Raw genomic sequence first — 23,483 nt, forward strand, 5'->3', positions numbered from 1 at the left:
ATCTTCTGCCTCATTGAATTCAGGGTTTAAAGTACTTGAAACTATTTCCATGCTTATTTTGCAGTTTGTATTTTATTTATACGTTTTCTGTCGTATTATGACCGTCTCTCTTCCCACGTTAACATGGCGTCGGAAATAGATTTCCGCTTCTGTTGCACAACATGAAATCAAGGCATATAGGAAATACTTGGAAAGTACACTTAACTCCTGGAAAGTACACTTTCCAGTTATGTTGATTTCTAACATTAAATGAGCCCTTCTACTTTCTCCTTCCAACGTCAGACCAAAAAAAAAGCACTTATCATATCACTCCTAGATCTATTATAGATAACTCTGGAAGGTGGACTTGAGCAAATCGGCATCCAGCTGCATTTTACCATGTGATGGGCTCTGGGTGAGTGGCCGTCTCCCTCTGTCCTGGAGAGGGTGGGAGGGGATGAAGCAGGCTTTTTTTGAACTTGTGTCATATAGAAACCTAGGAACTGTCATCTGCCCAGCATTAAGTCTGTCTGTACAAGTGTTTCTCAACCTTGGCAACTAAGCAAGGCTGGCTGGGGAAGTCTGGGAGTTGAAGTCCACACATCTTAAAGTTGCTAGGGTTGAGAAACACTGCTCTATACCATTAACTGCCAGTTTGCCAAAGCCGTTTGTTCACTTCTTCCCATTAGGGATACTAATGGTCCCTGCACCCAGGAATGTAAGTGGGGAGTTTCTACTGGGTTCTCTTTCTCTTGCTGGAAAGTTAGATCAGGGTATTCAATCTTCTCCTGAACACCTGGCCCACACTCCTAACACCAGGCATCCTCAGAGAATTCTTTCTCAGTAAGAACTAACTGGATAAAAGCTTTATGTCTGCTTTAGATTCCTTCATGTTGATCTGTACTTGGTCAATGTCATTTCTTCACCACCCCATTTTCTGAAGCAAATGACTTGTGTTGCCATTGAAAACCAAGTTGGTGAAATAGCTATTATGATGGGCTAGTAACAAGAATGTGTCTTTATTGTTTATAAGGGTATGTGCTTATTCTGAGTTTGCTATAGAAGATTAAAAAAAAAAAAGACAAAATCCATTTGTACCCACACATGTGATATTGCACAACAGACACCAACACCAACAGATTGTCTCCATTCCTATGTACTCTTTATCTGTAACAATGACTTTGTAGAATCGTTATTTCTGTAGATCTTGTTACGATGTACCAAACTTTGTAGATTCTGTGAAATGTTATTTTAACAAAAATCACCAGAGTCTTTAATAGCAGAATCATTGATATTCACTTAAAAATCAATATCTTAGGAGTTTCTCAAACCCAGATAGAAGATTTCAACACTAACAAGTAGTGTTAAGTTTCCCTGGGGATGATCCATGGGGACATTACTGTATTATGACTTGATGTTGCTGCATAGACTTTGAGACTTAACAACATTTTGGAGGTTTTTGTTGTTTAGCCTATGTTCTCTTGCATAGTGTGACATCTATAAAGCTTGGTTAACTTGTATATAGATAGTTCATTGTTTACTAGTCATAGTGTATCTAGAATTGCCTGTAATATTTTAGCTTCTTACTGAATGTGAGTGATGGTAGGAACATATAATTTTTGTACATTATATTTACTGAGATGTTGCCTTTTTTATTTTACAAATACTTTGGAATTCAGATGTGTGTTTGCTTCCGTGAACATTAATTTGGAAAGGTTTTTAAAATGACATTCCACTGATTAAATCTTTGCTTGAGGTTGACTTCAATAAATTGTTCTGAATGTTCCAATTAAGAATGTGGTCCCATTTTATTTTTCTTCACAATCACTTCATGCTTGAAGGAAGTTCTGAAAGTAGCTTTAAAAAACTCGCTTGATCTAATATCTAGCCCTGCTTTTGTCAAGCACATTGCAAGTTATGAATGGGAAAAATTCCTGGGAATAAAATGCCATAATTTCCTTCATTGTGTCAGGATTTTAAGAGTGTAAGGGATAACTACAAAAAGGTTCACTTTTGTAGAATATTGTGCAAAGTATGCAGTAATGCCACCTGTTAAAGTGCTGCAACTAAAGTGTCAAAATATGTATTATTGCCTGCAGGGGTTGCAAAGCCTTTGTGTGGTTAGCTGCCAGATCAGTTTCATTGGTGAATTTGTATGCAAAGGGAGAGACCAGTGCTCCAGGGATTTGAAACAATGGAACAAGTCCCATCACGAGGAGAAGATGGAGACTTCACTCAGCTCCTTCACTCATTAAAGAAATAACCCTGGCCGTGATTTCTGCAGTTCTTCTCAGGTTGTGAACTAATCAAGGGGTAGAGCTTGGATTTGTTTCCAAAAGAAAATGGAGCTGTTTGTGAAACAACATTCTGAGGTAGATTAATGAGGGATGTTTTGGTGATCTACTTGGTATCTTGGCAAGGAAATCAGTAGAGAATGGTGAATAAAGGTGAGACTAAAACAGAGCAAAAAGGGGGGGGGGTGTTGTGAGAAGATCTGGAGTTAATAAACCTGAAAGATACCCAGTGATTTAGTGGAATCATATGGAGCTCTATTCCCCAACCTGGTGCCCAGAATACCCAACCAGCAATAGTTGGCCTTGATTAGGAATTTGGAAAGTTGTAATCCAGCATAACTGAAAAGCACAGAGTTGGGAAGGACTAATATTGACTAGGTTTATATCATGTGCATTTGTTTGTTTTTCAGTTCCTGTGTTTTCCTAGCTTTGCTACTGTGGCTTGTAAACTGCTGTGTAACAGAAGCCCAAGAAATGGCCACTTGCTCAAGAAACTGAGGTGTGTTGTGGAAACCATGCTGAAAAAATACTAAAATAGAGATACATTTCTTGAAGAAAACTGAAAAGAAAGAGGTGATAACAGCAAGCTTTTTTCCCCCCCTTGAAGGATGGATGGATGGATGGATTTATTTATTTATTATTCCAATTTCTACCATTGCCCATCTCCCCCTAAAAGGGGGTTCATTTAATATGAACCAACTGATGTTTGGGGAGCATGTGAGGGGGGAAATGCAAGCTGGCATGAAAGGTATTGCTGAGCCTTCAAAACAGTTACCTCAGGAAGAATGGGCTCATGAGAGGAAAATTCTGAAGGGAAAGCAAGCATGACGTGGTTGCTATTCCGCTGAGAGCACAATTTTGGGGGGGAAAGAAAGTCCAATCACTTATTCAGGCTGATGATGTCTGTGAGATTCATTATCAATCAGTTTATTAGCTCAATCAATCAGAATCATTCTCGGCAACATACAAGGAATAGCAATCAAAAGCCAAAATGTATAATAAAAAGCAGCCAGATTTGGGCCTGGTGCTAACAAGGCCCAAAGTTGAAATATGAATTGTTTTTGACTGAACGTGTGTGAATCTGGCCAATTATGGTCAGTTCAGAAACCCATGGCTTAGAGCACACTGCCAATCCAGAGAGACCATGAGCAGGAACCGATTAAACTTAGATCCCAGTTCTCTGAAGCTCAGAAGGATTTTCCTTCGGCTTACATCTTTGGGAGACGAGGACTATTCAGATATTCTTTTCTTTCTACAGGTTTTCCTCTCCTCCACCTTTCTCCTTCTCAAGATACAATCAACTCTCCAGCTGATCAACTGACCTTTTTACTGCCATGGTCAGAATATCATTCTCCTGGCCAGCTGAGAATAATACACCAAAACGAAAAAAGAAGGAAGCCCCCCAGTACATAACTGTTGTGTGAGCATGGCAGTTTTACAAAAGATAAGTTGCAGCACGTTCTCATTTTTAAAACAAGGATATGATGCTGTGAATTCAGGGACAAGACCAACAGACCTGCTGTTGCAAGATATTGGGAGAAGCCATGGGACAGTTTTTAACAAAATGTGATGTGGCAACCCTTAGTCACCCATTCATTCTTTTCACCCTACCAAAACGTTCATTCTGCAACAATCATTTCCTCCTCTTAAAACATGTCAAAGAGAGCCAGAGGAGGGTGTATTTATTGACAATATCTTTTAATCATCACGCTGATTCTGTTTCCTACATCAGGCAAAGTGACAGTTTGACCTGTAGGTGTCACCCACATTCAAGTTACATATGTAATTCACAAGATCTAATGTGGCAACTTGGTCTTCCAACATGGCCTTCACATTCAAACAATGGCCCATTCAAATATCTAGCACCTGAACTAGGTCTCCCTACCTCTTTCATTTTTTTATTCCACTAGTGCCATCCATTACTTACCTCTGGCCAGATCAGGGACTTCTGTTTCTTTTAGAATTTTTAAAGCAGGCAGAAGTTAAGCTGGTAGAACTTCTGCCTCTTAGCTCCAGAGGCTGTATTTTACTTTGAACTGCTGGACACCATCTGAGTTTGGACGCAGAAGGTTTGTGTCGCAAACTTTCCCTTCTCTGCTATTAAATACATCCAGGAATCCTTCTTCAGATAAGGGCTGATAACTCATTCAAAGCGAACAAGTGAACAGAGGCAAGCCTTCTGCTAAATATCATCTTATTTGCATCTAGACAATAGGAATAGGTATGGGTTTAAGTCAATCAGTTCTCAGGGACAGTGGACAACAACTGCCAGTAACATTTTTTGTGATGATCACAAGCTTTTGAGTTGTATAGTATTCTACTGTGAAACTAGTTTGCTAGGGTTTTTTTTTTCTGGTTCAACCCAAGTTAGTGAGGAAAGAATGCTTTTATTATCATAAATTGGTCCAATAGAGTCTTGCCTACTGCTATCATTTTAAATTACTGCCTGAGCAAGCAATTATTTTAAAAGCATTCTGCCTTCCAAAAGCTTATTTTTCCCAAATGGAATTGTCATTCATTTTTCCCACTTAAAGCTAATTTTATAAATTGCCATTTTCAGGCATGCCCATCAAAAACATGAATAAAGAAAAAGAAAGAATGGCCAGAAAGCAAGCAAGTGGGAAGTTGACAAAATCAGTATGGGAAATTAAAAATCGTATGTATAGTATGCTAGGCAATAGATCTTATTATTTAGTAAAAAAATAATATTTCTACATAAAACAGTACAGCACTATATGGTTGGGAAAACATTTCCCACCCCACCCAGCAATTCAGGGCACCCATGGCATCCAACCTCACAGCCCGTGATTTTTTTTCAAATGGGCATGTGCAATCATCTTATGTCTCCTCCATTCTAACTTTGAAATTTCCTCTTGGCCAGGTTAGACACACTACTCTCCATGTGGAAACATCCCTCTTCAGCAGCGCATATGCCCATGTGGGGAACAGCTCCATAGAGACCCTGGGCCATGTACACCTCTGTTGCTCTCTACAGGGGATCTTAGATGACATCCATCCATCCCATCTTAAAGCAATGCCCGAGCCGAGAGCACAATGCTTGCTGGTCATTCTTCTATCCAACAAGGACACTGACATCCCAGTTTCTAGCCTGATGCCTTAACCACTTCACCAGTGTTTCCTTCCTCTATGCCAGTGTGTCTCAACCTTGGCAACTTGAAGACATGAGGACTTCAACTCCCAGAATTCCCCTGCCAGGATTGAGCTGCCAAGATTGAGAAACACTGCACTACACTAAACGGGCTCTCATTATCATTGTTGTGTTGTTTTATTGCATTTTATGCCTACTTTCTAATATGTATAATTTTAAGTGTATGTGTTTCTGTGTAATTTTTTTCTGGCCTAAGGGTCGCAGTAAAGGTTTGTATATCCCATTGCACCAATGCAAAGAGGAGAAGTATATATTTATAAAGCTTGGTGTGGGGGACTTGTCTCTTAAGTAAATACGATCAGGATTTTGTTTCATTGGAACAAATATATGGATTTCCAGGATTTCAGGTCTGTTCTCGAGAGTGAAGAATACTTTGCTTTCTCAGGTAAATATAGTGGCCAACAGTAACAACTCTGATGGAGTAGAGGTGATTCATAAATATTTCCTGGGTTTTGAAGGTGCCACAAAAAGTCTTTTTATGACTTCTATGGCAGCAAACTGAAGAGTTATTATCTATGTGTTTAAGAAACTTACACGGCTTCCCAGCTCAATTAATTGTGACTCTGGGCAGCGTTCACTCAACAGTCATAGAAACAAGATGATTTGCCACTGTCATATTGTTATGCCATTAAGCAGAACAATTTTGGATCTTTTTCTAAAGAGCAATCCAGAATCCTCACATACTTTCTGAAAAATATTTCCTACAAGACAACGCCACTCAAAATGGTAGAATGTGTAGAGAATGCTTTATCTGGGGGAAAAAAAAATAGAAAAACTATATTGAGCAGTTCAAAACAATGGATCTACCTGAAGTAAAAGATTAACTTCTAGATTCAAAACTTCACAGCATTGGTGCCTGTAAGCCATAAAATAAAGAGATATCTTCTACTGGGAAGAATGACTAGTCTAAACAAAATACTGAAGTGCAGAGACATTACATTAACAAAGGTAGATACTGTCAAGGCCATGGTTTCCCCACAGCCTTGACAGTATCTACCTTTGTTAATGTAATGTGGTTTCCCCACCAGTTGTAACATGCCGCTGTGAAAGCTGGATCATCAGAACAGGTCTGGTAGAAAAAAACGTAAGTTGTGGTGCTAGAGAAAATGGATGAGAATACCCCGGCCACAAGAATAACATACCATTCAATAGCACATAAAGTAAAACCAGGCTGTTCATAGCTAAAGCTTAGATATTCTGGAGACATAATGAGAAGGTGAGAGTCATTGGAGAGGACCTGGATGCTTGGAAAACACACGAAGGCCTTTGAAAAAGAGACTGATAGAAGACAAAATAACTGGAACTATATCTGAAGACACAGGCAGCAGCTTTTACAAGCAATTGAGCTGAAGACACTCTCAAGACATGCGTTGAGTTGCCGGATATCTGCCCAGCTTCCTCACCAACTTTATGGCAATGGTTTGCCATTGCCATCTCCCAGGATGTTTTGAAGACTTATCAATTTAGCCTGCAGTCCAAGGCCACAGTCCCCTTCCATCAGGCTCAGCTCAGCTTCTAAGCACAGACAAGATGCTTCCCTCTGCCAAACTATGGAACTATCTAGTCCAGTATAATTTGCACTGCCTGCGGCATTTCAGGCAGGAGTTTTCTAGTCCAAACTGAAGATCCTAGGGATTGATCTGTAGTAAGAAGCAGGTGCTGTGACTAAGCAGATTTGATCACATTTTGCTATTTCTGGTGGGACTGCTAATTACTAGAGTGCTATTATTTTGATTCTCAGGAGAAAGGTGAGCATAAGAAACTGACTAGGTCTGTACAGTGAGTGAAGTCAATGTTTTCTAAAGCACCAATTGTTGACTAAATCACAATTATTACAGCTGATACCTCACACTAAATGATTTATAAACCACAAATCCTGGCCTTAGCCAACACACTAAGCTAGGACCAAGCCAACCACCTCATAGCTTAGCACACGTGAGTCTATGATTTAACCTTGCTTAAAATACTGATGACTAATTCCTAGAGAAAGGTGTAAATATGGACCTTTGGTATAGAGTGATCTAGACTGTGGTATAGTGTGTGAATAAGCGGATTGCAACTAAAGGTTACTATGAAGATGATAATGCTAATGAGAGAAGCTTGCCAGAATGGAAACCATTTTTTCTGGGTCAAACCATAACTATATGGTTATAAACTAGGCCAAAATGTTCATCTACCTGGAAGCAAAGCACATCAGGTTCTGAGATGGATAACAAGAAAATGAAAAAGGTGCCATCAGATTCCTCCTGAATTTGGGCTATGGCAGGCCAACACAGCTCTCCTCCTACAAGCAGCATCTAGAGCTGCCCCACAGCTTGTACTCTTTTCTACTCCCAGACAGATCCATCCCTTGAGGGCCTCTTAGCAATAAGGTTGCACTAGTTGAATGCATCACCTCAGAGTGGACTACCAAGCACGTGATTCCCTCCTCTATGCCAGCATTTCTCAACCTTGGCAACTTTGTGTGGACTTCAACTCCCAGAATTCCCCACTGAGAAACACTGTGCTAGGATATTAGCTCTCCCACCTCTTTTCTGCCATCTGAGTCACTGGGAGTTGGTAACATAGAAATTGAATAAGCTATTATTGGCAAATCCAGAGGGCCCAGGGCCACCCCACTTCTGCTCCTCAGCTTCTCTGCCCTGGAAACCACAAAAGCCCCCCCCCCCCAGCAGAGATGAAATAGAATTCCCTTTTCATGGGAACGTTCTCTCCTTTTGACCCCCTCCAACAATTTCTTACAGACAGGCAGACAAAGCTCACTCCGTTCAGGAGCCCCCCCACTTTATTAGTTAACATTTCTCCAAGATGGAACAGAAATGTGGTAAACCATGATTTGCTTTAACTATAATTTGATGAATAAGTGATGGTGGCCTGGTTCACACATCCTGGTAAGTGAACCCCCCCCCCTCAAATACTCAGGGGCAGCCCTGAGTTTAAACAGCATCATGTGCCTGTGTTTTCCTTGGAAATGCCACTGGATTAATTAATCTGGAGCCTCCTGTAGGCAAAATGCATGCTCTGTCCTTAGGGGTTATTCCTTTATCTGCTTTCACCAAGCAGTAAGTAACTCTTCCACCACTGCATATGTTTATAGTAGTCCCACTGAACAGTATAAGGAGGCTGTGAAAGATGGTTTTGCTTTCAGGATATGCCTGCTCAAAGTAGCCATGTTGCATGTTCCAAGCTCTAAACCAGCGTTCCTCCACTTTGGCATTCTGCTGTATGCCATAAATCTGTGATGGTTTTGCAGCCTTGGCTGGTCTTTTCTTATTTATCTTCCAACATTAGGCAACGATTATCTTTCTCATATTTCAAAGCAAGCCTGGCAGACTCTCAGAGCCAGATGGGACTCAACTGTTCTCCCACGAAGTCAGGGGCCCACCAGGATCCAGAGGCACCAGGCAGAAAGGTAAGGCCCAGGGGTGGCGCACGGGATGCTCCTGGCCCTCGCGGGTGCGTGGAAAACCCTGGGCATCTCAATATTGCCTGGGATTCTTTCAACCCCCTTGCCCTGGAAGGGGTGGGGGCTTCTGCCTCGCCCCCCCCCGGGCCGTATCTTAGAGCCCGCGGCTTCTACTAAGACCCCGGCAGGTCAAACCCCGCCGCCCGGATCCAGGCGCCCTCGGACTTAGGGTCCCCGGCAGCACCCTCCGAAGGAAAAGGCACGCGAGCCCGCTTCCAAAGAGGGCACTCCCGGCTACTCCAGCTTGGGAAGCGCGACCCAGACCGGCCGGAGCCGGGAGAGGAAACGGCCAATTTGTACCTCCCCAGGAAGTACATCTGTGCCTGTTCTCCACTCCACCCCGCGATAAAATCTCCGCTTTCCTTACAAACGGCAGACTCTTTATTTGGGGGGAGGGGGAGCGACGCTTTTCTCTCTCCTTCCATACCCCCCCCCCCATTTTTTCTTTCTTGGAAAGGATCCAGGCTCCGCTAAAATACCCAGCTCTGTCCTAAGATGCCCTTTCTCCGACACACACACAACACATACGCACCCTCCCGCATTTCCTCCAGAGTTTGCGAAGGTTCCCCTAGGTAAGCCGTGGGAGGAGCGGGTGGGGGGTCAGCCTGTGGTTATCAGCTTTGTTTGCGTTCCTAGATTTCCGTCCTGGGATCGGCAGAAAAACTTCGCAGGGGGTCCGACTGCCGAGTCCTTCTTCCTTCTCTCCACGCCCCACCCTGCCCTCCGCGGACGCTCGTGTTTGCAAGCCCCGAAGCCGGACCGCGCCGGGCCAAAGGGATGTGCTCAGGGGTGAGTGGCGGCATCTTCCCGAAGCTCTAAAGCCTCGCTCTCTCCTCCTCCCCACCCCCCGGCTGGCCTGGCCCAGTTCCCAGGGTTGAACTGTGATCAAACCCTCCAGCTTGGAGGGGGCTGAGCTCCGGCTCCTGAACCCGCCTCCACCAGATCTCATTTCCCTAAAAGAAAAGAGAGAGAGAGAAGGAAAGAGAGAGAGAGAGGGAAAGAGAGAGAGAGAAAGAAAGGGAGGAGGAGGAGGAGGAGGAGGAGGGGGGGAACCTCCCGTCTCTTCCCTTCCCATTTCTCTTCCCCCCCTCCCCTTTCCCACTCTTGTTTCCCTCCCCCCCCTTCCAGTTCCGTGGAGCATTTCCCGGGACCTGCCAGCATGTCTGCATTCAGGGGGGTGCTAATATTCCTTTCTTTCCTGGCGCTTGTCCTGGGACAAGCCGTGGATTTTACGGATTACAGCGACGTCCTGGAAGAGGAAGAAGAGACGGATCCTATTGACTACAAGGATCCCTGCAAAGCTGGTGAGCTCGGAAGGGAAAGTGGGGGCGGGGGGGGGGAGGGAGCGCACCCTTCTGCCGGCACTGGGATTACTTCTCCCGCGGTCACCTCCTTTTGCAAATGCCTGCTTTTTTTTATGATGGGGGGTGGGCCAAGGGAACCCGTGCTCTTTTGTGTGTCCGGAGGCTGCCTGGGGGCTCAGAAAGGGCAGAGGGGTCTGCTTGAACCTGGGTCATGCACACTGCCTGGTTGGCGGGGTAGCCTGCAGACAAAAGAAAGGAGGAAAGTCTCCCCCCGCCCCCTTCCTCCACTCCCGGTTGTAAAAGAACTCATGGACTTTTAAAGTTGGGACTGAGACTCCGGTGCCTTAGAAGTACTGGCTGTCTGAATCGGTCCCTTCTCCCTCCTCCTCCCTCCCCCGCCGCCCGAAGCTACGCTCACAATTCTGTCTGCACACTATTGTCGCTGTCTCTTTTCCTACCGTCCCGTGGAAAAAGAAAATTGTGCGTTTGAGGCTCTTTGTGCGACAGCAGCGGACCGAGGCCTCGCGTATTTGTATGTGGGTCTCCTAAGGGGGATGTTTATGGCTGAAGGACAGTCAACCGGTGCCGTAAGAGGAATGTGTGTGACGTGAGGAAGTTGCCAGGATGCACCCTCAGTTGTGTATCCTCTGTGCTTAGAAAGCAAAGGCTTGTGAGTTCGAATTGCCCTGATTCTCAATTTATTTTCTCTTTCGGAGCCAAAATCTTTACGCCTGTTGGCAGAGAGGTAGCTGTCAAAAAAAAAAAAAAGTCAGTTTCTTAGTTTCAGAAGGATTTCTAGAGACCACATAATCTGGAATTGCTCACCTACAGTAACCCTGACACATTTAAATACTTAATCGCCATGTGCACGCTTTGTAAAATGTATTGAAATGCCAGTTTTTCCTTATTCTTTGTCCCCATGTTGTAGTATGACTTATACTGTCACCCCTCGATAACATAAATCTCAGAAAGCTGGCTGTAAAGATATCTGCAATAATGCTTGTCAGATCTGTGACCCACAACTGCAACACCCTGTATCGTGTGTGGCAGATGTCAGACTTTCTGGAACTGTATATCTGATCCCATAATTTATGACTCTTCTGAACTTGTCATGAATTAAGGGCCTAGATCTTCTTCACTAATCTCAAGAGGAGTAACTCTGTTGAAATTGACCTCTGTTTAATCCTGCCGATCAGTGACAGAGCGCTCAATAACTTTTGACAGGGCCAGCTTGGCAGCTGATGTCCTAAGAAGAGGCTCACAGGCTTTCAAGTTCCCTCCGTCTCTTCATTCAAAATTAAAAAGCAATCCAAGTATTGAAATCAGCTGGTGTGACTGAGTAATAATGCCCTACAGTGGAATATGGGAGAGAGGTCAGTTTTCAAAGATGCTTTTGAGTTAAATAGACAAACGAATATAAAAATTACTGGTCCCCGGTCATCCGTTCTCTGCCAATGATCTGAGTGTTCTGCTCCTGATGGAAAATAGTAAAATGCAGTGATTTTTATGAATGGGTTCTCATGCCATCTTGGAAAGCCTTTTTTTTAAAATGTCCCTAAGCCATATAGGAGAAATGTAAGTTGTTTCTTGTACTAGCCAGAAGCATCCCATTCTTTATGAGCCAAAAGAGAGCTGTAGGCACCTGCCTGCTTATGTACTACATAATGTACTACATTTTGTTCTAATCTTGCTTGATTTCTGTTTCTCTTACAATGTGAGTGGCCTACTGTCTCCTACTTGGTGGAAAGCTCCTTCTGTATCCAGACTTGGGAGCAAGGAGAGTGCAGGTTCCCATGTAGGCTTAGGGCACCAACACATTCATTATATTTTTACTTTCCCATAACAAAAATTAAAAGAAACCCACAGAGTCTTAAGCATTTACATATGCATAGGGTATATATTCTCTTCCTGTCACTAGATTTACAAAGTTTATGCTGGTTAGACCCTGTTCTGTCCTGGGATTTTGGTATAAGCAATAATGGTTACAAATAAATCACTAAGGATCAGTCCTGATTCCAAAACATAAATCATCAGGTAAAATGCTGTTAACCTTGTTTGTTTTTTTCCCTGAAAGTGAAGTGCACTAAAATGGTTGTGATTTATTTCCCAATAAGTATATTCAGTGTTGGCATTAAAGTAATGTGAACAGATGCTTTGGAAGAAAAGTGCTTTACTATGTTTCATCTCTATGTTGGAGCACATACTATATCGCGGTGTTTCTCAGCCTTGGGAACATTAAGATGCGTGGACTTCTACTCCTGGCATGCTGGCTAGGGAATTCTGGGAGTTGAAGTCCACACATCTTAAAGTTCCCAAGGCTGAGAAACACTGATATTGCCTGCAGGCCACAAGAATTCCTAGTCATGTTTGGTGGTTATTCCCAATTATGCATGCTTAGGATTGCAGTCTGAGACTTTGGAAGAATTTTGTGTGTCATGCAATCTTCAGTTAGAACTTAATCTTCAATAACAACCTCTCTGGGCTTATCTCCTATGACCTTTCTAGCCCTGGTAGATAAAATTGATATGGTTTGTTTCCAGCTCTGAAACTCATTAAGAGTTTTGTATGGAGTAGAACTTCAACTCCTGCTCTTTTGAAGTCAGGCTGAGGGATTTTAAGGATCTGAGTCATGATTTTGACCTATGTAACCTGGGCCAATGTGGCAATGGCCTTTCTTAGGATGATCCTCACTGGAAACAGCATCCAGTCAGTGTAAACATAAAGCTGCTTTTTTCAGGAGCAGGAATGAAGCTTCAAAATGTATTCTTATGGGTATGATATGCTATCTGATTTCAATCAGATGAGCCACTGTTATTGTTTTTAACATTAAAGAACAGTATAGGGTTTTTAAAACAGTACCCATTAGTGTTTTAAACAGAAGCCAGTGAAATATTAGCTGGTTTTATGGAAATAAGTTGATGTATTTGAGAGACATCAAGTGATAACACGAATTGGACATTTTTGAAATATTCAAGCAATTGCAGCAACCTGTACAGAGGCACCCAATGAGGGAGAGCACACAACACTAATGAACAAAACCATCACAAATGTGCAGTGTTTAAATGGAATGTGGTTAAAAGCAGTATCTTATCAAAGCATCCAGAAATTCTCATTCATGTAGCTCATTAATATCCTGATTTTAAGGCTCTGCTAGTCAGTCAGAGTTATTGTCCATTTACATATAAATGAGTTCACATATGCAGATTTGACAGTATTCAAATCATTCCTTTGGGAAGTGTGATCTCCCTTTGCCTTGATGTTCTGGGAAGAGTCAGACCTGAGTTTTCTATATGATGTAAATACAAAAGCATTTAAGATGGTTTTATTCCCCTTTAAGTTGCTTGACCCATTCTTATAGACACAGGGCATTGGAATGAATTATTTTCCTTGTACTTGAACACATATTTGCTGAAGTGTCTGGATTCCAATCTGGTGAGAAATTATTAGCAGAGCTGGGATATTTATTCTATGTTAAAATATGTCATGAAGTGCAATAAAACATACTGAACCTCCTTTTTAAAAGGTGGTCAATAATGTTCCACTCTAATTAGTACAACTGACAGGTAAGCTTCCTGAATCAGTATATCCTACATATTTGTATGTATGTACAGTGTATAGATAGGTAAATAGATAAAGGTAAAGGTTTCCCTTGACATTAAGTCCAGTCATGTCCGACTCTAGCAGGCGGTGCTCATCTCCGTTTCAAAGCCGAAGAGCCGGTGTTTGTCCGCAGACACTTCCGTGGTCATGTGGCCGGCATGACTAAACAGAACGCCGTTACCTGCCCACCAAAGCGGTACCTATTAATCTACTCACATTTGCATGTTTTCGAACTGCTAGGTTGGCAGGAGCTGGGACTAGCAACAGGAGCTCACCCCGTCACGCGGATTCGAACCACCGACCTTCCGATTGGCAAGCTCAGCAGCTCAGCGGTTTAACCCGCAGCGCCACCGCGTCCCTTTAGATTGATAGATAGATAGATAGATAGATATAAGAGAACGTAAAAACTAACACAAACTAATACAAAATAGAAAGAATAAAGAAAGGGAGAAGGTAAAGAAAAAACAAAAGTGCAGCAAAAAAGAATAAAAAGAAATAGAAAGAAGCAGCTTCCGATTTTCTCTCCAGCAAATATGATTACATGATTATCTCTTACTCTGTGATTACAAAAAAAAAGCTCACCATTTTCTTCCTAATCATCAAAACCACAACCCATAAGTGCATTCTTTCCTTCAAAAAGTCTATCAGAGGTTTCCAGGCAGCCATAAATTTAAATATTGTCTTTTCTCTAATCAAGGAAGTCAACTTAGCCATCTCTGCAAGCTTCATCATCTTCACTCTTCCATTGTGGCTAGTGCCAGACCTTTCCACTTTTGAGCATATAATAGTCTTGCTGTAGTTGTTGTACATAAAAACAAAGTCGGGCGCCTGAGGGCAGTATGGAGAATAGAGTTTATTCTTATCTGGCACATCTTGCTTCTTCAACAGGTTTCAGATTTCCATTGTGGCAATGCTTTATTTATTTATTTATTTATTTAAAATCCTTCGAGGGATTATCTATAAGGGGCACTGGGTGTTTATTATAGCCTGATCCTACTGGCATGTCACCATTGGTGCCTTGCTGTTTCTAAAGATGTACGTCACATCATTTTCAATGCTGGATGGCACGATCCCACCATCATATCTTACCTTCCTGTGTAGCTTTACCCTTGTGGAAAAAAACCTGAAAAATTGATTACCCACAGCATCTTGTACTGATCAAGTTTGCTTCCTTTTCACACTGTCTACCTCACTCACCATTTTGGGCTTCCCCAGCCCAGTTCTTTGAATTCCCAGAAGACACAGAAGGAGTGATTGGGATGATCCTCACCTTTGGAGCTAAATGAGATTAGGCGATCAGCGAACTGTGGAGGCATTCCTTTTATTTCAGTTATAGAATTACTAGCTGTTTAAATCTAGAAAGAAGAAGGAAGGTTTTCCTGGAAGCAAGGCTTAGTCATCTCTGCCGGATGATTACCTGTTTGATTGGCACATGATAAGCGGGGAAAGAAGGAGATGGGACTTGTACGGTGCTTTCTATATTGCAATTATGGGCAAGAAGTCAAGCCTGCAGTGACTGCTGATCTGAGAGAGGACAAGTAGGATGTCACCACGACCTTTCCCTGGTCAGCAAAGGAACGTGAGGTGTCAAGAGACAACAGATAATTGAGGTAGTAATCAGTCACCGTGGGTCTGCTGATTATCTCCGTATGCCCCATAAAGACATTTTAACCTTACTTGCCATCTCAGTAAAACAGGAACTTGACATCTTCATGCCACTTTCACACTGCTTGCCCCTTACCTGTATCTCAGCCCACTCTTTGCTGTTTTACTAGTTTCCAGGAAGCAATGCTGGAAGCATGCAGCAATTCCTTCCCTCCCTCCCTCCCTCCCTCCTTTTCCAATTTAGACCTGCACTGTTAGGGGGAAAAGCTTGGTACCTACATCCCACTGACTCTGCGTATCAATGCTGGAAAACACAGAAAAGCAAATGGGTGTATCTGCCCGTAATATATTTCTTCTTAGTACTCCATGCTATGGGCAGACACTTCACTATTCCCTTCCCACAAACGGCTGTGGCAGTATACCCCATGCATATTTATAAAATGAGACAATTCATCCTATAGCAGTAAATAATGGGTCTCCCTATATATTATATATTATGTTGAGATTCTTCCTGAGACTTGGGCCATCTGTTCACCGGTTAACTCCCTATCTGCCCACCTGCAGTCTAAACCAGTGTCTGGTTTAGCCAAAGCCAGGAGCAAGTGTGCTGTGTACTGTTCTGTCTCCTGGAATTCTTCTGAGATGCAGGGTAAACTCTGCTGTTACGACATCATTCTCAACAGAACTTACATGATTAGGGGTTTAAATAACTTTCAGCAGGTCCTTCATCTTACCTGCTTTTCTCCTCTGTGTCTCTCCAAAGGGAGCCTGGCAGACTTGAATTGCAACTCTGGTAACAGTCCCAGTCCTAGCAGCAATTCATAGGATTGGGTTATAAAGTTTTACCCTTGAGTTGACTCTAAAGTTGCAGCTGGTGCAAAATGCCATAGCTAGTTTGTGGAGAAAGGTGGTTACCCTAAACATTATTATCCCAGCTCTGGCTGCCAGTTTGCTTTCGAGTAGAGTTCCAGGTGCTCATAATTACATACAAAACTCTACATTATTCCCTTACCTACCAGTCACCAACTAAGAGGCCCTGTTAAGGTTGTCTCATCTACCAGCAATTTGCTAGATGGCAGTCCAAAAGAGGGCATTTTCAGAACTCTTGTTCTTTAGATACGGTTGGCCTTTTAAGCTTTCACAGCCAACTTAAGATCTGTTCACCGAAAGGTACTGCTGTGCCTTGTTAGCCCTTCAAGGCTGACCAGATGAGAGAAGAGTTTCCATAAGTAGACTAGAACTCTATTGAGATAGCAGGCTATTGTAAAAGAATATTGCAAGCCTGGCTACAGTTTCCCTCCCACCCCTCTTATACCCCAGGGCAGTGTTTCTCGAGCTTGGCAGCGTGAAGATGTGTGGACTTTGGCTGGTTGGAGAATTCTGGGAGTTGAAGTCCACACATCTTCACGCTGCCAAGCTTGAGAAACATTGCCCTAGGGAGTCCGAGAGAACTCAGTCTGAGTTTCTTCCTAATACTTCCCCGGTTTCCCAGGCTCAAGGCATGTTTTTGTTATCTCTGAATCATTTCTCCAAGGCAGCCTTTCTCAACTTTTTGACCCTGAAGGAACCCTTGAAATATTTTTCAGGCCTCGGGGAACCCCTGCCCATTCAGGCTCAAAAATAGGCCAGAAGTTACAAAATTATTGTATTAGTTTCATGGGTAGGCCTGTATATATGCATTAACAGTGTTCTTAAACTAAAAATACAGAATGAAACTTACCTCTTTAGTGTGAAGTTGCCTGAATTTGAAATAATTTTTTAAATAAATTGTGATCTCCCAGGGAACCCCTAGTGACCTCTCGCGGAACCCTGGTTGAAAAACCCTGCTCTAAGGTAACCTCCATAGCTCCTACATGCCTTCTGATCCAATTCAACCCAGGATGGAAACGGTGCTGGTTGTGCAAAGGACTTGGATGGGGGAGTGCATCCCTCCTAGTTCTAGACTTCTCAATAGCTTTGGATACCATAGACTGCCTGCAAGGATTGGGGGTCTGAGGCACTGTGCTTGAGTGGCTGCACTCCTGTGTGAGCAGGCAGCACCCATTGGTGGCAACGGGATGAGAGGGCAGCCTGCTGGACCTTCACTTGGTCCCACAGGGTTTGATTCTATCTCCCCTGCTGTTTAACACCCATATAAAGCCCCTGGGAGAGGTCATCCATCAGTTTGGGGCAAGAGACCACCAATACGCTGATGTTGCTCATTTGCACATTTCTGCCCTGGGCCAAGCCAGAGACGCTGTGGAAGTCTTTGGAGGCTGTTTAAAGCACTGAAGCGAAAATTTTATGTATAATAAATGAACAGAAATTATATCTGTTTTGTTAACAGATAAAAATCTTAGTTGCTGGCATTCAGAATGACTTTTAACTATGTCAGGCTAGTGTGAGTTTTTTCCCTTCCTTCCAGGGATATCAGGTGCAAAGGTTTTTGAATGTCCTTTTATCAAATTCTAGGTTGCATGAAAGTATTTATTTATTTATTTTAAACATGCCTATCTTGTACTGAGCTCTGGGCAGTTCACAACAAACAGTTAAAATAACATCTGTGCACAGGTAGTCCTTGACTTACGACCACAATTGGGACTGGAACTTCTGTTGCTAAGCGATGCAGTCATTAAGTGAGTTGTACCCGATTTTACAACCTTTTTTGCCATGGTTGTTAAGCGAATCACTGGTCGTTACACAAATCAGGCTTCCCCCATTGACTTTGCTTGTTGGAAGCCCCTGGGAAGGTCGCAAATGGCCATCACGTGACCCCAGGACACCAACCGTCGTAAACACACGCTGGTTGCCAAGCTCCTGGATTTTGATTATGTGACCGCAGGGACACTGCAACGGTTGTAAATGCGAGGACCGGTTGCAAGTCACTTTCTTCAGTGCTGTCATAACTTCAAACAGTTGTTAAAGGAATGGTCATAAGTCGACTTCCTGTGCAATAAAAAAATATTAAAACCTGGCACCCTAGTTAAACTTTTACATGCTGTCCACCACAAAGTCCTCTCATCAGTCTCATCTGATCCCAGTGCTTGGGGGAAAATTCAGGTCTTCAGTGTTTTTTGGAAGGTTAAAAGGCTGGGGGCCTGCTGACCTTCAGGGTGAAGGGCGTTCCATAGGGCAGGGGCTTCCATGGAAAAGGCACACTTCCTAGGTCCCATAAGATGGCAACATTTAAGGGACTGCCTCTTTAGGGAGAGGCAGTCCCACAGATAACCTGGTCCCATGCCCTACAGGGCTTTAAAGGTGATAACCAGCACTGTGAATTGCACCCAGAAGGAAACTGGGAGCCAGTGCAACTTGTACAGCAAGGGTGTAGCATGGGTAAACCTAGGGGCACCCATCACCGCATGTGCCACCGCATCCTGGACCACTTGTAACTTCCGGGTGGTCTTCAAGGGCAGCCCCACGTACAGTGCATTGCAGTAATCCAAACAGGAAGTGACCAAGGCAATTAATGGATATATGCTTGTTCTGATCATCCATGGGATTCTCAGTACCTGACTGAAGTCATGGAAACAGGAGAGACCTGCAAAAAGGCTAGCAAGCTCTGTTTAATCCCAAGGTGGATCCACACCGCTGGTATTTAACCGAAGATTCTAGAGCAGATCTGAAAATGAATCTCAGGAGGAAAGCTGGTGAAAGTTCTGGCCAAACATGGACAAGGTAGAAATACCCTGTCTGCATATAACAATAATAGAAAATCTCTGTAGCTCAGGGTGGAACTGCGGAGTCCTCGGTGCCCTCTGAGCTTGGCTGTTGGCTTGCAGACGTTTCATGACCCAGCTAGGTAGCATCATCATGCGAGTGAGTGTGGGGCTTGCTCCCTGTTTATACTGTATACAGCAGCTTGCCCTGCCAGTGTTGGTGGGGGTGTGGTTTTCTCCTTGGTAGTTCACCTGGTGTTAATCCAGAGAACACAATCTTACCACATGGATTCAGAATACGAGAAGAGTTCAGTTTAAGAATTAGCTTCCTACTTTGGCCAATTCTGCTAGAATTCAGAATGAGTCTCTACTTCATCCTCTGTTATTTCAGAACACAGACACACCAAGCACATTATTTTCCCCATCTCTTCCTGCTGCCTGTTTTAACACCTGAATCTGAATCTGCATGAGGAAACAAGACACAGGTAGTCCTTACTTAATGACCATTCATTTAGTGACAGTTCAGACTTATGACAGTGCTGAAAAAACAGACTTAAAACTGGTGCTCACACTTAGGACCGTTGCAGTATCCCCTTGTCAGTGTTGGTGGGGGTGTGGTTTTTTCCTTGGTAGTTCCTTGATTAGAGTGTTGCTTTCCGCTTGATTGTTTGTCTCCTGGATCCTTGATTAGGGTATCATGTTCTGTTTGATTGTTGTCTGCTTGATTGTCTGCTTGGTTGTTCCTTGGCTGGGGTACTGTTTTCTGCTTCATTGTTCATCTGGTGTTAATCCCTGCTTATCTGGGTGTTGGCTGGAGAGGATGGGTTCTGGTCTTTTTGTTTCCTTCTTAGCTTTTTTACTCTGTCTGTTGAGTGGTGTTGAACCATTCTCTTTTGAACAGAATAGCCAGTCAAAAAGGTAAAAGGAAACCCATTTCTGTCTTTCTAAAAATGTTTTCCCATGGAAGAGAAGGTGTCTTTTCATCTTTACATGGGTTTTGCTGTTGCTACTGTGAATCCCAAACACCAATCCGTTCTTTGGACATAAGTTGCTCACAGTCTTGGTCAAGGATTTTTATGCCCTCTAATGCCACTTCCTCTTCTCTCGGACCTGCATATCTGTTGCTAGAGTGGCAATAGGCATTTTCTCCCAGAAATACATTGCAGATTGTATTTGATGTTAGAAATCTCACAATCATGGCCATGCCTGTTCGCTACATGAAAGCTAGGACAGAAGGAAAAAATTGAGGTTGACATAGGCCTGCAAAACAGTGTTACTGTCAAAATAAACTTGTCTGCCTTGGATATGATCCTGAGCTCTGCCATGATGGGCCCCCAAGAGCCCATTACTGCTGTTGTAGATTTGAAGTGCTAGAATCTGCAGAAGAAATCAAAACTAACAATAATGTGTGGTCCAGATCTTAATGCTTTTCTCTGTACTTCAAGGATCACAGAGATGGGGAGTTGGAAGTCCATCTGTCTCTCCTACAATACCTAAATGCTTTTAGGTGTTTCTTTTATCTTGTTCACACTGTAGGATTCAGGTCTGTATGCAGAGAAAATCTCTGGGATATTCAAAAATGTTAAGTTTGTGAAGATTTTCTTGGGTAGGTCAGTGGGTTTCAGCCTATATACCAAGAATATAATGGTGTCATTATATACAGGCAAGGATGCAGAGAGTCAGCTTCCTGGTGTGTAGAATACAGACAATGGAGCAAACAGGCTCTTCAAACTTTTTAAAAGTTACCTCCTCCTTCAAAGACCTAATTGAATGAAATTGTTGTCTTTTAACTTTTAAAAGAAGCTAGGTATGTCCCACTCTACTTCTGATAAGGAACACTTTGTTCATTTATTACATTTATTTTCTGCCACTCCTCTAGGAAATTAAAGGCAATGTATAAGACGCTATCTGCTCATCTTCACAGCAACTCTGGGAGGTGGGGTGCACAGAATAATTGATCTAAAATCACCCACTGATCTGATTCAGATCTAACTAAGCCATAGTTTAAGTATCTTCAGTTGAATAAGCCTTAATAAGCTAGATTTATAGATCAAACTAAGCTATAGGACAAACCACAAAGGATTCACAGCAGCTTAAGATATAAATTAAATAATGCCACATTGGTGAAAGGTGAAAGGTCCCCTGTGCAAGCACCGAGTCATGTCTGACCCTTTGGGGGGATGCTGTTTTTGCGACATTTTCTTGGCAGACTATAGCAGGGTGGTTTGCCATTGCCTTCCCCAGTCATTACCCCCAGCAAGCTGGGTACTCATTTTACCGACCTCGGGAGGATGGGAAGCTGAGTTGACCTGAGCTGGCTACCTGAAAAAGAATCCAGCTTCCGCTGGGATCGAACTTGGGTCGTGGGGAGAGTTTCAGTAGGGGGCAGTATGTTGCAACTGAAACTCTTCGCACGACCCGAGTTCAGTCCCAGCGGAAGCTGGATTCTCTTTCAGGTAGCCAGCTCAGGTCAACTCAGCCTCCCATCCTCCCGAGGTCGGTGAAATGAGCACCCAGCTTGCTGGGGAAGGTGATGACTGGGGAAGGCAATGGCAAACCACCTCGCTATAGTCTGCCAAGAAAACGTGAAAGCAGCGTCCCCCCCAAAATGGGGAAATAGTGAGGCAAATCCTTAACATTTATTTATTTATCAATCATATTTCTTCAACGCCCATCTCGTATAGCAATGATTCTGGGCAGTTTACAAGTGAATAAAAAGAACAAAAGATTCATTATAAAATAAAAATATACAAAAATACAAGAAATATAAAATATAAAGTCCAAGATGGTCTTAGTAAATTTTTCCAGGGCCACATTAAGGTACCAACCACCCCATGATTGACTATCCCCCCTCTTGCCCCAAGCGAGATGGGATAGCCAAGTCTTAACTCCCTTTCAGAAGGCCAGGAGAGTGGGGGCCTGCCTCACCTCTGGGGTAAGTTATTCCAAAGGGCGGGGGCCATGGCAGAGAAGGCCCTGTTCCTGGACCCTGCCAGTCGATGATCTCTCATGGACAGGGTCTTTAACATGCTCTCTCTGCCTGACCATGTGGGACAGATCAATGTAATGGGGGTGAGGCAGTCACTCCAGTAATCTGGACCCATGTCATGTAGGGCTTTTTATATGGACCCATGTCATGTAGGGCTATCTATCTATCTATCTATTTATTTATATATCCATCCATCCATCCATCCCCCCATCATTTTACCCTTTACAGCCAACCCTTTCAAACCTTCTCTCTCATGTTCAGTAAACATGAAAACAAATCATAAAAAAATACTTAATATTTTTAAATCCCTTACCCTGATTTCTTAAAATGGAGTATTTTTTATCCCAAAATTCTTGCAAATAAATATTAATCATCTTAACGATATTCTTTGTTTTTTTTTTAAAAAAACTCAGTATAGATTTTGTACTCTATGCCACATTTCCTTGCTGCTGGCAACTCAAAAGTTTTAGATGCTGCTAATGTATCTGGACTGAAACATAAAATCAAAACCAGTTGTGAGATATTGTGAGCCAGCTGAGAAAGAAGCAGGAGGAACTCCAGACATAAAGAAGCAACAGATGGGAGAGGAATTTGTTAGTAGCTTATTTCATAAACGACAGCTCAGTCCGGGTTGCAAAAATCCCAGGAAGAACGCTAGTATGCAAGTCAGAATGTCATGGGATACTTTTGTCAAATCCTTTGGTAAAGTAAAGATATATTACATCCACAGCATTTCCACAATCTGCTAAAGAAATTAACCAAAAAATGAAAAAGCATTAGTCTGACAAAACTTACTATTGCAAGTCCACGCTAACTTCTAGTAATTATTATATTGTTTTCAAGATTCGTACAATTTGATTGTAGTTCCCTGACCCCTAAATTTCTCCCCTGTTGAAGATAGAGACAACACTTGCTTCTTCCATTTGTCTGGCACTTCACCTGTTCCCAAGGATTTCTCAAAATAATAGTGTTTTGGCCAGATCATCTGCAACTTCCTTAAGTGCCCTAGGATGCGATCCATTTGGCCCTGGAGATTTGAATTTGCTTAGTGTCGGAAGGAATTCTCTGACCCTGAGCTCTGTCAAGCTTGAATTGGAATCTTTTTTCTTGCATCCACTCTTCACAGTTATCCAGTGGAACACATGTCCTCTTCTCAAAGAAGACTAAGCCAAAACAGATGTTGAGTGATCTTGCTGCTGCTGCTGCTGCTTCCTCTTCCTCTTCTTCCCTCTTACCCTTGACATTTTCACTGAGCAACTAGGAAACTAGGACACTGTTCCTTTTCCTTTTCCTTCTGTTTTGAACATATTTGAAACCATGTTTTTGTTTCTAGCATCCATCACTAATTTTAACTTATTCTGAGCTTTAATTTTCCTGAACCATCTCTAAAAATCCAAGCTGCCTGACCACCCCACTTTCTACTTTCTTGTTTTCAAATC

General features: G+C 42.9%; 1 protein-coding gene across 2 annotated transcripts in view; it reads left to right on the forward strand.

Annotated features, from left to right (window-relative positions):
* Nucleotides 1-9,926: 9,926 nt before the first annotated feature.
* The window catches only part of BMP1 (bone morphogenetic protein 1), a 148,005-nt gene continuing 134,448 nt past the window's right edge, over nt 9,927-23,483 (forward strand). Inside the window, exon 1 of one of the 2 annotated variants that reach the window (XM_063311215.1) lies at nt 9,927-10,212. In XM_063311215.1, coding sequence (XP_063167285.1) covers nt 10,068-10,212 — 145 coding nt within the window. In that variant the 5' untranslated portion in view covers nt 9,927-10,067. The remainder of the gene's footprint in view (nt 10,213-23,483) is intronic. The other variant, XM_063311214.1, reaches the window with a different exon arrangement.

Source organism: Candoia aspera, chromosome 9, assembly GCF_035149785.1.
Source record: "Candoia aspera isolate rCanAsp1 chromosome 9, rCanAsp1.hap2, whole genome shotgun sequence".
NCBI classification, from domain to species: domain Eukaryota; kingdom Metazoa; phylum Chordata; class Lepidosauria; order Squamata; family Boidae; genus Candoia; species Candoia aspera.